General features: G+C 51.9%; 1 protein-coding gene across 6 annotated transcripts in view; it reads right to left on the bottom strand.

The window, feature by feature from the left end:
• The window catches only part of TTC7A (tetratricopeptide repeat domain 7A), a 153,718-nt gene that overhangs the window by 28,159 nt on the left and 110,776 nt on the right, over positions 1 to 14,783 (bottom strand). For all 6 annotated transcript variants that reach the window (XM_074396840.1, XM_074396839.1, XM_003926740.4 and 3 more), the window contains one exon: positions 33 to 149. In XM_074396840.1, the coding sequence (XP_074252941.1) occupies positions 33 to 149 (117 nt within the window). The remainder of the gene's footprint in view (positions 1 to 32; positions 150 to 14,783) is intronic.

Here is a 14,783-nt window from a genome sequence, read left to right as displayed (position 1 = left end):
TGGCAACCCAAGAGACAATGACGGCCACTCACCCCAGCTGGGAGAAGCTGTACAGGGTCTGCCACAGCCGCAGCATTTGTCTGCAGGTCACGAGGGCTTCCTCTGGGCCTTTCAGCACCTGCTCCAGCTTCACCTTGGTGAACATCAGGCTGTGGGGAGGAACAGCGGCCATCAGCACACCCCAGTGAGGGCTCACTTTCACTTGGGACACCTGCCCCACCAGGGCAACCCCACATGCCCACCTCCCCAGCTCGTAGAAGGAAGAGTGCCATCAGGGCGGCAGCCTCCGCCATGCCCCTGGACTGCTTGCTTTCACTCTGTGCCTCAGTTTCTCTCCATCTTGGCTGCCAAAGCATGAAGCACTCCATGAAGCATTGCCAGTGCCCACACTGCTGATGCCACATGTCCCCTGACCATGTGCCATTCTGCCCATCTCTGAAGCACTGTCCTGTGAGTCCTGGTCTTGGTCGGTTTGCTTTTCCTACCCACATCCTCTGTTAAGCAATGCCCTGTGCCTACTGAACATGGGGCCAGGCTTACACTCATATTCCCCACAGGGCCAAGCATGGGGCCTTGGATAAGAGACCCATCCAGACAGTGGCTTAGAATCTGTAAGTGAAGGTAGAGCAAGAAACTGGCAAGGAGGTCCCCTAAGGACAGAGTTCCACTTCCCACCTTGCCAGCCACAGTAGCATAGGTGCCCAAGCAACACCTCCTAAGTGGAACTGCAAACTGCACTTCCTGACCCTGGATATACGAAGAAGGTGGTGTTATGCTTTATCAAAGGATTCTTCCTTGGATTTCCCAAAATAGCCAGCTCCCTTATATAATCGATAGGATTAAAGCGACGTGAAATCCTATTCAATCACCATTTGGGGACAGTTACTGTGCAATGAGAGCGAGCAACTTCAGAATTTCTTTTGACCTGAAAAGCTGAAGTCCTGGGGACTGGCCCTTGGAATGGGTGGGAAGAAGGGCTGGTCCCACCTGGAGGCAGGACTGCAGGAGGGGTAGAGCTGGCTCCCTCCCTCTGCCCTGGACACAGCAGGCACAGCCAGAATGCTTCTCACAGGCGTCATGACACTTGCTCACCAAGACCTGGGGTGGAGCCCTGGAGGCCCTGTTGTGCCCAGTGTTGGCCCTTCAGATGCTAGGGAGGTCTGGGGGTTCTGGAGGGGTCCGGACAGTGGCTACATAGTAACCAGTATGAAAGCCCAGCCATCTTCACCCTGGTACTGCCAGCAGTACTGACACACGCCAGCTGCATGGGCAGCCTGTGGAGAGTTTAAGCCACTGAGGCCGACAGCAGCACCTTCTCGACATTGCTGTTGAGCAAGACCAAGGGACTCTCAGGCCCTGCATTTGATCACTGCCCGGTGGTTCTGCCAGCCCACCTGAGAGCAGCACACAGGCCTGCCCCATTGCAGGGCCACCACCCAGACTCCTCAGGCTACAGGTGCCACCCAGACAGGCCAGACCTGCCCTTGGCAGCTGCCCCTTTGGATCTTCTCTCTCCATTGGGCCTCTACCCTGAGAAGACCTGAGCTTCCAGCTTCATAAAGCCCTCTGATGTCCTAACTCTCTGCCCATCTTTCCACACTTGTCTCTTGGATTGCAACCTGGTAGAGAATGAAGAGGGTGAAATTTGTCCCAGGATTTTCTGAAGAGGGGGTTTCTGGAGAAGTATTATTTTTCTTCCTCACTGCATCCCCAAAATGCCCCCAAGACACCACTCCTTTTCAATTTCATCCATCCCAAGCTTGGCTTTAAATCTCCCCTCTCCCAGTTCTTAGGATGCCCCGCACTCTTTTGGAACATAACTTATGTCCACCTGGCTTCCTATCAGGTCCCAAGGGCAGAAACTGGGATTCCCCTAGTGTGGACTGCACAGAGCTGAGCGCACAGCCGGTACAGGACACAGACCCGAGTAGGAATGACCCAGTGGGCAACTGCTGGGGACAACTGGTCCTGCCACTGTACTCCTTCCCCAGGTTTACGAAGGATCCAGCACTCCCCAAGGATCAGAGGCCTCTGCTTTCAGAAATATGAAGAAGAAAACAGAATGGCTGCCTTCAAGGCAACAATTAGAGAGCTATAAATGGCACACTGCCCAGAGAACCAAGGGCTGTATTTTTGGATCAGATTCAGTGCAGGGGAAGAACAGGGAAGGGGTCTTGGTGGAGCTGGTGTTTGGTGATGAGCAGGGTAGAGTGGGATTTGGTTGGGAGTTGGGGAGAGAAGAGGCTGGGGGTGTGGAGGATGGGGTAGCTGGTTGGAGCAGTGTCAGAGAGGTGGGAAAGCCCCTCCCCTCAGGCAGCCAAGTCCCCTGGGCTGGGCTGGTTCCTGGGGACAGCTCCCTGGGTAGGCCAGCCCAGCTGCATTCCCCCGGCCCTCTGTAGGCACCTCCTCTTCAGCAGTTTCTTTCTGCCAGAGCCCCCTTCTCACTTTCTTCATCCTTGAGGGCCAGGATGGGTCCAGGGCAGACCCAACCACACCATGTACCTGGCAAAGAAGTGTCTGAAAGCTGAGCTGGCATTGCAGTAAGTTAGCTCTACCAATAGCAGGCTCTATCTTCGCAGCTGCTGACATTCCATTAGCATGAGTGGCCCAGAGCGGAATTTCTCAACCCGACCACATCCTTTCTGGGCTGGGGCAAGTGCTCCACCAATCACTCTGGTCTGATTCCTGGGAGGATCCAGATTTGCTTCTGAGAGTTCCTCGGGCTGGCAGGTGAGCGCTGCCAGAGGGATTTTCCTCTGCAAAGAGCCCTTCCCCATGGTCCTCACCTTCTGTGCTTCTGTGTGGCCTTCACAACCTTCCCGCTCTGGCTCCACCCTCCCTTCCTGCCACCCTCCCATGACCTTGGGTGCTGGTACACTGATCACATGGTTATTAGCAGCTCCCTGAACCTCAGGACAGGCTCCTGGACTCATCCGTGCTGTGCTTGTGCCGTAGCCTCTGCTGAGATCACCCTTCCCCCTTGATACCCAGCCAGCTCCTAACCAGATGTCACCCTCTGGCTTTCTGTGTCCCCATGGGGGCTGTGCACACTCCCCTCCAAGGCAGCCTTCCTGGTGTCAGGATGTGGTTATCTGCGCCTCTGCTGGCTTGTCTCTAGTTCACTGCAGAACTTGCTCCCACTCCCAGCAGGGATCAGCAAACAACTCCACTCCCTCAGAAGAAGCAACTCAGCTGCTCTTCTGACTAAGGAGCCCAGGCCCCCTCTCCATCCTGTTCACTGCAACGGGTAGCTGCTGCCCGCCCACCCACCTAGCAATGTTGGCCCATTTCTTTAGAAAGTCTGGCAGAGCCCTGGCAGGTCATCAGGGCTGGTGGGTGACATTCTGGGGCCCTCACAACCAGGGGGAATCAAAGCTGTGGCCACAGCCTCATCAGAGTGCTGTGACTTCTGGGGGAAGCCAAGGGGAGGCTGCTGGCAGTTGGGGATGGGATAGAGTAGTCAAGGCTGGGCTCCCCTTCCCCTTGCTCACCTGTCTTATAAACCAACTGGGCCTAAAATACCACTTGAATAAAAGATTCTGAGATGAAAAAAACTATTTCAATCCCACGGATCCTGCCTTCCTCCAAGATGTCCCTATGTGACCACACTGTCCTTCTCTGAATGTGTGGCACTGTGTTCCATTAGCACTTAATTACATTATACACATATATATACTTGGGCCCCGGGACATGACACCCCAAAATATGACTGTTTGAGACCAGAATATGCCACCCCAAAATATACTTTGGCATATTTTGAGTTGGTTATTCTGAGAAACTGCAGACACAGAAGTAGCTCTGAAAAGCTGCCCTTTTATAAAAGAAACTTCCAGAGACAGGGTCTGGCTGTGCTGCCCAGGCAGAGTGCAGTGATGTGATCATAGCTCATTGCACCCTCAATCTCCTGGGCTCAAGCAATCTTCCTGCCTCAGCCTCCTAAATAGCTAGGCCTAACAGGTATGAGCCACCACACCCAGCTAATTTTTTTGTGAGATGGGGGTCTCATTATGTTGTCTAGGCTGGTCTTGAACTCCTAGGCTCAAGTGATCCTCCTGCCTCAGCCTCCCAAAGCATTGGGATTACAGACATGAGCCACAGTGCCTGGCCTAGAAATTTTCATCTCTGAGGGAAATTTACATTAGTAGAAGTATCTATAAAGAAGAGGGCTGCTCCTGACAACTTCTGTCACCTGAGAGATTTTTATCTGCATAACAAGAAGACCTTTATTCGTCATTTCCTGTCACCCTCCTATAATTTGTCTCTACCACCACCAGGAACCCCAATCCCCCATTCCTTTCTGTAGCTCCAGATGCTATTAAGCTTCAAGCATCTGGTCTTTCTTTGAATCTCATATTTGGTGGGACTTCCACGGACATGTACAAAATTAAATATGTTTTTTTCTCTTGTTAATCTGTCACGTCAATTTAATTCGCAGTCAAAGTCCTCTTCCCCTCTGGGAAGCCTTTTCCATTCCTGTACTATGTATATAATCTTTTTTTTGCCACCTAGGCTTAAGAGTTTAATAATAAACTCATATCAAGCATTTTAAATGTCAGACATTCTAGAATCAGTGTGCAGCCAGCCCGGCCTATAGATGGTGAAACCACCATTTGTCTTGTCCTGTGCCTCATCGTGTGTCCCCACCTGGATGGCAAGTACCTACAGGACAGGGCCCCACTGCCCTCCCCCAGCGCCTGGCACAGTGCTGAGCACACAGTATCTGCCTAGTCCTAGAGCCTGTTACTTGATTCTCCACAGCTGCAGTGTGGGTGGGACTCCCACAGCTGACAAACAGAGCACTGGCCAATTCCATTCCAAACTGTCCAGAAGCAAAGTCTCCCTCCCTGTGAGAGCAGGACCTGGGGAGGAACAGCGGGCTCCAGATGTGCAAGCGTCTGGCTCTTCGTGACTGGGGTGGGGATGGAGGACCTCCATCCCTGGGGACAGTCACTGGGCAAGGTCAAAAAGTATCACTGAGGAGAGTCTCCGAGGAGAAATGCCAGAATACCAAAATCCAGCAGCTTTCAACATTTACACGCTCTGACTAGAGCCGTTCCAGAAGAGCAATGGTCACATTACCATCCTCAAGCCCCACACTGTGCCGTCAAAGTGAATACACAGAGGCCCGGGAATCAGAAACCAGCTCTCTGGTCACCCAGCTGGGCATGTCACAGGTCCCATACCTGTAAAACGGGAGTGATGTCAGCTGCCCCACGGACTCCCACCAGGCTGAACTGTGATACACTCTAAGCAGCAGCTGCATTCAGCTCTCCAGCACACAGGGAAGGGACTCCTGCTTTGAAGCCGCAGGCCTGCCAGATCCCAAGACACAAGTTTCCAGGTCAGGTGCCTTTGAAGGCTGCCAGAAAGCCCCAAGCTTTCTGGCTTGTTCAATTAGGCCCTCCACCCCTAGGACCTAAGACAGGCTTATGACAGGAAGAGGATGGAAGGAGATGCATAAAGCTACAGGAACTGGGTCCTGGGCAAAGGCATCCTCGCTGTGACCCCTGTTGCACGCGTTTTCCTGTTTAAGCTGTGGAAGCTCATGTGAAGTAAACACTGAGGTCTTCTAAGACTGAACGCCCTCACCACGCCATCGGCATCTAAGTGAGTGTTCTCTCTGAGAAAGGGGAAGGAGCGTGGGTTACTGTAAACACCCCATGTGCTTGGTCCCACTGCTGGGGCTGGGGAAGGAGAGCCGGCTCCTGAGATGTGCCCCATTCCTGTTACTTTCTGCAGCCCCATCCAAGCCATGTGGCACACATGCCCTGGTCCAGGCGGGGAGCCCCGGTGCAGACAGAAGCTCCCTTCTCTACACACTTATGCCCTCTCCTCAGGATGCTGCCAGAGCCTTCAGCAGACCACACCGGCCACCCCATACCCAGACTCAGTGTCCCCTCAGCCACCATTCTAACCACCGGAACCTGCTGACTCCCAAGTCATCTGCACAGGTGATGTAGCACCCAGAGGCACAGAAAGGCACTCAGGTGACCTGACAGTGCCAGCCCCTGCTGAACCATGGGACATCTCAGCCCACAGTGTCTGTATGTCCGGGGCAGCCTTGATTCTGTGGAGGAAGACAGAGATCAGTGAGGTTGGTGTTTCTGTTCCCCATTAGAAAATGGCTGTGCCACAGGCCACCAGCTTTGCCAGCCTCCCCAGTCACTCCTGCTCAGGCTGATGATGGAGATTCCCAGGAGAATGCTGGCACCTGCCTCCTCTTCCTCCTTTTCTTCCTGGCCATGCCTCACCTGCACTCCTGGGACAGGATCACACTACTAATTATTTGTCAAAAGGATTAAGACTTGGAGTTGTACCCATGTGAGGCAAAGATAAACAATATCTTCTCACTGCTATAAAGAGGAGAGATCTTAGGGTGAGACTCTTCAGAACTGGGTATGGCTTTTCCAAAAGCTTAAAAAAAAAATCATTATCTTGTAAATAGAGGACATTTTTGTGATGACTCTAGCTAAGCCAAGCACAGTCCTGGGGTGAGAGGTCATATCCATCCCCTTACCTGGGGGCAGCAATCCTCACCCTTCCCGTGTCCCCTCCCTGGCTGCTCACCCCAGCACCCCACTCTTGGTGGTGGGGGAAGCTGGCACAGCAGAGCTGGCTGCAGAGAAACACACAGGCTGTGTGGGCAGCAAGCATGATAGGTCCACATTTTTACTTTCATGTTCCTGAAAGCAACCTCCTGTAGTTACTCAGCACCCACAATGAACACTTGAGCACAGTAACCGCCATGTATGTGAGGGAGCCACTTCCCTGTTGAGACATGGCTTTTAGCATCAGATGATGTCAGTATACTTCCAGGCTCTGCTGCTTCCTAGAGGTGCCTTAACCTCTGACAGTATTATTCATTTGCAAGGCAGGACAGTCATGGTACTTCCCAGGAGGGTTGCTGGGAGGACTAAGGAAAAGAGCCTGTGTCTGGTGCACGTCACCCCTCAGGAGAGGTTAGCTGTCATTCTCAGTCTTCTTTGCTGTTGTCAGACATGTCTTCCTGCCAGATTCTTCCTTCATTTGGGTGGGGACTAGGTCTTTCTCATCATTGTATCCTTGGTGCCTGCTCTCGTATCACTCAACAAATTGCTGAAGAAAGGAAGAGGAAACTTGAGTCACAAGGACTCACCAAGGCCTGGAACGCTGTGGGGGTTCCTAGGATCCAAGCAGCTCCAGGAAGTGAAGCTGGGTCCCATTGGTCCCATGTGTGTTCACTGGACCCTGGGTGGCTCTTCCTGATCCCTCCGGTTCTTGGCCATTCTGGGAACCGTCTGTGGGGTGAGGGTGGGGATGGGGGAGTCGGGGAGTGAGTGGGAAGTGGCAGCAGGTGTGGTGAATGAACAGAAGGGGGCATTATCTCTTAAAAGGACAGTAATTACTAATTGCAGCTGATGGCTGTGCTTCGCTGTTTTAATGAAGAGTTCTATTTTTACAGAAAACACATAATTGAGTGAAAAAGCAGGCTATTCTTTGAGTCAGGAGGCCAGGCCTCTGGAAAATCTAATTCCTTGGCCAGGAGGCCAGAGCCTGCATAGTAGATCGGACCCAGTCTGGGCTGCACCAAGTTGAACTCCGGTAAAAAGCAGGGTCCAAGTCTGATAACCCAAGTGTCCCTTCTTGTAGCCATGTGACCGTGGGAAAGTCACAGACCCTCAGTTTCTTTTCCCTTTTTTTTTTTTTGAGATGGAGTCTCGCTCTGTCACCCAAGCTGGGCTGCAGTGGCGCAATCTTGGCTCACTGCAACCTCCACCTCTGGGTTCAAGCCATTCTCCTGCCTCAGCCTCCTGAGTAGCTGGGACAACAGGCATGCACTACCATGCCTGGCTAAGTTTTTTTTTTTTTTTTTTTTTTTTTTTTTTTTTTTTGTATTTTTAGTAGAGATGGGGCTTCACCATGTTGGTCAGGCTGGTCTCAAACTCCTGATCTGGCTGCCTTAGCCTCCCAAAGTGCTAGGATTACAGGCATGAGCCACTGCGCCCAGCCCAGAGCCTGTTTCTTATCTGTAAAATGAGAATGACAGCATCTATTTACCCTGAGGATTGCTGTGTGACATCGTGCACATAAAAGGCCCAGCAGGGGCTGGCACTTCACAAAGGGTTCAATCCATGTTTGCCCAAACTCTCATTCTCACTTCCCCGGCCCCTATTACGTGCAGGTGCTTACTTAGGCCTTCTGTGCCTGTTTCCTCATTTATAAAATGGGAATCATGACAGTTCCTATCCCTCCTAGGGTGCTGAGAGCATTGCAGAGCTAATGCGGCAAGGTGCTCCCAAGCAGTGCCCAGCCGGAGGGGTGCATCATTGTTATTGTTATTGAAGCTCTTGGAGTTTAAGTATACCAGGGCGGTCCTGCCAATCAGATAGCATGGGTTCTAGTCCCTGCTCCACCACTCATCAGCTACGTGATCTTGAGCTATCATCTAACTTTCACATTAGCTTCTTCATCTTCAAAACAGGAGTGCTGTAAAGACGAAAAAACAAAGCAACCAAACCAAAACAGCCAAACTGGGTGAGGGGTGTGACGGCACTCTGGCTGTTACGTTCCCAAATTCCCACATGGTTCTCTTCCTTCCAAAAAACAAAACAGCTCTCATGGTCTAGCGGCTGTGGGGTCCACTGGAGTGTGCTGTGTGCCCAGTGGGGGTTTCCCTACCATGGAGATAGCAGGCAGAGAGGCCAGTCTCTGCCCTAAAGGTACTTCCAAACTCAAAACAATACATCCAACGCAATTAGGAAACACAACAAGAACAGAATCTGGTACTCAATTGAGTAGTTCAGCTTTGAAGTGGAAGGGCTCCAGGGACAAAGTGTACCTGACAGGGCCCTCTGACGATGAGCAGGAAGGGCAGAAACAAAGGCCTGTAGTGGGAGAGAGGAGCCAGCCTGACCAGGAATGGACACCCTACCTGCACAGTAGGATAGGGCAGGGGGGCCCCTCGGAGCAGAAGCCAGCCTGTCCCTCACCCCCATTCAGGTATGATCACCCAGACCCTGGCCAGGATGTGGGGGGTGCACTGAGTGATTTAGATCTCCCAGACACATGGTCTCTCACCCATGTTAAATCCAACACAAGCTCAGGATTTTTTTTAAGAGACAGCTCTGTCACCGAGGCTGGAGTGTAGTGGTGTGATCATGGCTCACTGTGGCCTCAATCTCTTAGGCTCAACTGATCCTTTTGTGCCACACCATGCCTGGCTAATTTTTAAAATTAAAATTAAACGAGGTCTTGCTATGTTGCCAAGGCTGTTCTCAAACTCCTGGCCTCAAGTGATCCTCCTGCCTTGGCCTCCCAAAGCCACTGTGCCCAGCCTGGAGGGTATGATTTTTAAACGGATGCTAACAGGCCTTACCTTCCTGAAAGGGGGAGGGCCACAGTCAGCCCCAGTTTTATTACCTTACCAGAGACTAATCTCTAACACAGAAGGGACATTTTTCAGCAGCTCTTCTTAACCCTAAAACTAATGATTTTTCCTTGGATCTGGAGAATTAGACTGACCCATGTCCTTTAATCTTATAAGGCTCATGATGATCCTCCACCTCTTAATGAATTCATTTAATGTGATGTGACTTTGAAGCTTTGAAAATCAACAGCCTGAAAGCTTTGATTTCCTGAAGTTAGTGCCTCCTTACTTCAAAGACTGTTGAAGGGTCTTCGCCACCTGATGAAGGACCCCAGGGCTGCTCTGAGAGCAGCCTGCCCCTACCCTGCAGCTGGCTGCAGGGTTACGTGGCATTCTTCCTTTCTTTTTGAGACAGAGTTTCGCTCTTGTTGCCTAAGGCTGGAGTATCGTGATGCAATCTCGGCTCATCACAACCTCCGCCTCCTGGGTTCAAGGGATTCTCCTGCCTCAGCCTCCTCAGTAGCTGGGATTACAAGCATGTGCCACCATGCCCAGCTACTTTTGTATTTTTAGTAGAGATGGGGTTTCTCCATGTTGGTCAGGCTGGTCTCGAACTCTTGACCTCAGGTGATCCACCCACCTCAGCCTCCCAAAGTGCTGGGATCACAGGTGTGAGCCACCACATCCGACCTACACGGCACTCTTATCTGTTTCTGGGCTTACACAAGTGGCCTCTAAGTCTCGGCTTCCCTCTCTGCAGCCACCTCCAGTTACCTCGAGAGGGCTTCCCAAACAAAAATTCCTGATCTTGAAAGACTTAAATGTAAACCACACAGAGCCTTTTTATGGCCATTCATGGGTGAAAGAAATTCCCAAAAGAAGACCCTTAGTTGGAACAAAGGCAGGTTCCCAGCCAGGGCTGAGACACAAAGAAGCAAATGCCTTGGTCTCTCTGCTGTGTGTCAGAACCCCAAGGACCTGAAAACCTCCCACTGCAAAGGGGAGGTGGGCATGGACCTTCTCCCAAGGGCAAAAAGGCTTTTTCTTGGATCTGGGCCTCCCCTGCTACAGAGAATCATATGTCCTGGGCCACAATGCCTGCCTCTAGCCCCTGCTGCAAGCAGGGAAAGCAATGAGTACCAGAAGGAAAGGGTTACCACCACCTCTGAAAACAAAGCCTGCAAATATCTGTGTTCCTTTCTCTTCCCTTTCCTTCCTCTCTTCCCCAGACAAACAAAACAACCTGTGTCATCTACCCTAGAAGTCTGAATGTAGGCAGACCACTAACTGGAGAATGAGGATCATTATCTTTCACCTGTACACGTCACACAGAGCAAGATCAAAGAGGTTCTCACGGGACAACCCATGAAGGGAAATGATGAATGTCAACCCAGCTTAGCTAATGAGGAACTGACCTTTGGGGAAAGATCTGGTGCTGCCAGTGATTATGACTGGCTTAACACTTTCCTCTGCCACATGGCCCGCAAGGTTCCCCCATGGCTGGTGTCCACCTCAGGGGCTGTGGCAGCCAAATGTATTTAATGAACCCAGCAAAGTGATAAACTATGTTTGTGTTAATACCTTTGATTCCACCCCCTCACTGGAGTGTTGGTATGCTAAGCACCCTTTTGATGTACTACAAGTCCTTAATAAGAACAATCAAATAAACACACTGGGTTTAAGTCAGAAATGTTAACAGAGGCCCCGGGACTCATTCCCCCTGCTCACTGGAATGTACCATGAGAAATACATCACACATGCCACCTGAAAAAAAGGTGAGGCATGCTAAGTGGATCCCAGGGGTGCCCTTGAGCTCCAACGTTAGCCTTAGCTGAAGTCAGCCAATGTATAGCTCCAGCTAACGCCTGGTTATCAGCTCAAACATTTTCCAAAACAGTCTAGGTTTCCTGGGGCAGAGGGCTGTGCAGTTCCATTTGTTCACAGGCACGTGCTCTGGCTTGTCGAGAGGGCCATATTGTTCCAGTACTGGGGAGGGCATCTGGGGCTCTGACACCTTCCCTCAGGACTTTCCAAGTCCCCTAGGATCAAGAAGACCTACCCTGACCAACAGAGGTTCGGGGGTGGCGGGTAGGGGATGGGAGGAGATGGCCTGGCCCACTGTTGAGAGGGGAAGGAGAAATCATTTGTCTTCCCTTGACCTGTGTATGGCCTGGGCTTTCAAAACCAGCCTCGCAGGCTGCCAGGCCTGGGGCGGGAGCGGTGACTGACAGGCTGGCTATTGGAAAGCTCCCATCATGAGCCTAGGAACTTTGTTTGGTTACTATGGTGACCTTCACTACAAGCAGCCTGACTAAAGCCCAAGGAATTTGTTACCTAAAACCATCACCCCATGGAGCCCATGGCTTCAGGAAGGACGCTTATCAGTGGCCTGTTCCCCTTCACCCCATATTCCTGCCCCTCCCTGGTCGGGCCTCCCAGCTGCCTCTCATACCCAAAACGAGAAGAAAGGACCCAAACAGACATCTCCAATCGCACAAGAGACCTTTCACATTCTGCGGCTTGGCCCGGAACCCAGGCCTGAATAGGGAGCTGCTGCCCCCCGAGGGCCTGGCCTCCTGACCAGGGACAGCCCGGCGGGCACATGTGTCCAGGGCTTAGTCAGAAGCCCACAGGATTTCAGGAAGCTGGTCAGGGTGTCTGGTTCCCACCGTGTGAAGTTCATGCTGTCCCCGTGGGGCTGTCTGTCTCTGCCTCATCATGTTTTTTGCCTTTCTAAACCCAAGCTCCACTAACTAAAGGTCATCCCACAGCACAGAAATCAAGGTTCTCTTCACTTTGCTTTCTAATCTCTGAATTCAGAAGGCTTTTCAAAAGTTCGACTCCACGAAAGCTGGGTTTTCTCCAGGAGTCCAGGGGCTGCCTGTATGGGAGTGAAGGAGCTCACAAACCTTTCTCCAGAGCTTCCTTCCCTGCTCTGTCAGGGCCCAGCCTCGGCTGCCTGCACCTGCTGGCCTACCAGGCCTTCCCCAGGCGCTGCTACCCTCGGGACCCAGGATGCAGCCTGACATTGCTGGTGGGTGGCCTCCTCTCCCCTCCATACTGCCACCTTTTGTACATGGGCGTCCATCGACCGTGTGCCCTCTCCTGTCTGAGTCTCACAATAAACCTTGCAAACCAAGGGAGACAGAGCAGGTGTTCGTCTTTTGGCAGATGAGAAAACAGAGGCAAGGGAAAGAGGAGTGAGTTGCTGTAGGTGGCACAGGTCAGTGACAGACGTGACTCAAGGGCTAGGGCCCCATGGTGGCTTTCACACAAGGACCAGCTCACACAGACAGGGGGCTGCTACCCTGCCAGTTTCCTCCCCTGTGGCAGGCGTCCCTGAAAGCGGTGAAACAGGCAAAGCTCATGCCCAGCACCAGCCAGCTTCTGCCATCATGGAGATGGGCTCTGGGATCCCATGCACTGATGGCCTCTCACACTGAGAAATCCATGTACCGCCTCTAATAGGCCTCAGATACTGAGAGATGCCTCCAATAGGCCTCAGGCACTGGGACAGCCCTCTGTGAGGTGCCTTTAAGTGTCCTGTGGATATAGATCTTGCTGGGGACAATGAGGTCAGGACAAAGGGAGTTTGGTCTTTGTTGTTTTGCTGCAGTGAAATTTACTGAACCGGTTGTTTAATTAACTGCCTTGGCAACAGCTGGAGCCACACAGGGCTTCTCAAATGCAGAGAGGAGCTGAGGAAGCAGGGTGCAGTGTCAATCGAAGAGCAGTGACATTTTTCAGTGATCCCTGACCCGTAATGGACTCGGTGACATTTCCTGCTAATCCATGGGTTTCTATGCTCTGAGGTTTCATCTGCAGGGAATAGTATTGACTTATTTACAAAGAGACAATGGTCATACCCTATGGTCACTCACCATAGCCTGGCGGTAGATGGATTTCTTAGCCCCCACCCATGCCATATAGATAGTATTATATCTCTACATATGGAACACGGATAAATATATATATATATATATACATATATATATATATATTTGCTTAAAACAACAGAGATTTATTCTCTCACAATTCTGGAGGCCAAAAGTCCCTGTATTTTTTTTCCCAATTAGTTTTGCAGCCTTTTAGGGCCATGTGGATCAAAACAGAGCTCCTCAGCATCCTGGAGGTGAGGAGCTCATGAGGGCTCAAGATGAAGAACCTACTGCTGCTTCCCCCAGCCCCACGGCCCTGGACAAGCAGAATAAGCAAAGTGAGAAACTACTGGGGACAGGACCTGCAGGTCCCCAAATGCAGCACTCTACAGTGACAGGGAGCAGAGGGACCTTCAGAATCTTTCAGGCCATGGAATGCTTTCCTTCTGACCTCAGAGCCGACCCCCTGCTGCAGCTCCTAGGCCCCACCCTCCAGAGCTCCTGATGCCCTTGCAGTCACTCTGCAGTGTCTGCTTGGGTGAGCTGTTCCCACAGCAGAGGCTGCTCATTTAAGAGTCCTACCTGCACAGCTGTGGACACTGCTCTCCAGGCAGCTCCCTGCAAACTTTGGGGAACCACCTGAGAGAGAGGCACAGTTACCCTGCACATTGACAAACAGTATAATCTGCTTCAGGGCTCCTCAACCATTTTTGAGGTTGGGTTCCCTTTGAGAATCTGCTGAAAGCCATTTCCATAGACACATGCTCACACTCACAAAAGGTTGTAGTTTAGGTCCAGGGGCTCTTGGTGACCCAGACGTGCACCCCTGGGCCTCCTGGGGACAGTCACCAACCTCAAGGCAACCCCCAATCAAGGACACTGTCAGTGAACAGAGCACTTCCTGGAGAAGGAGTCAGCATCTGGGTGAGCGTGGGAGGAAGGGAAGGGCGGAAAGTGTGCGTGTTGGGGCAGGGCAGCAGCAGGGGCACACATACTGCCCACAGGAAGAGGGATAGCTTCCTAGCCCAGCCCAAGAGCATGGGAAGATGAAGGTAGGAGATACCCCCAGGGTGAGAGTCACGGAAGCTGATAGGGAGTCAGGGGTGGGTCTGCCATACCTCACACAGCTTGGGCTGCAGTTGGATTTCCAAAAAGGGGAGTTAGCCTCCCTACAGCAGACCTGGGGAGCTGCTTTAGCTTGGCAATCAGCTCAGAAGTCAGGAAGAGATTCTAAGTGGTGAGATGCCAGATGCTGGGATGGAAGGGTCTCCTCAGCTGGAACCAGGCAGGTATGAATCACCTTCCTTGGCTCCTTCAGAGCAGCAATCACAGTCTCAGTTTTCAGGTAAGATTTCATTTGGAAATTCTGAGACCGAGCTGAGCCAGACCTATTGTTCCTGTGCTCCACAGACCCAGGGTGGACAAGGAGCCCTTCCCTTTTCCCACCTAGGATTCTAAGCCTTCCTGCTTGGCCATTTCAGTTTCCAATGAAGCCTAACTGAAGTGTAAACACACACAGGCACACAGGCCAGCGGTAGTGGGTCAGACCCTGCCAGACA

Source organism: Saimiri boliviensis, chromosome 1 (genome assembly GCF_048565385.1).
Source record: "Saimiri boliviensis isolate mSaiBol1 chromosome 1, mSaiBol1.pri, whole genome shotgun sequence".
NCBI lineage: Eukaryota > Metazoa > Chordata > Mammalia > Primates > Cebidae > Saimiri > Saimiri boliviensis.
The sequence above is the reverse complement of the archived record's forward strand: the minus strand, read 5'-3'. Positions and strand labels throughout refer to the sequence as shown.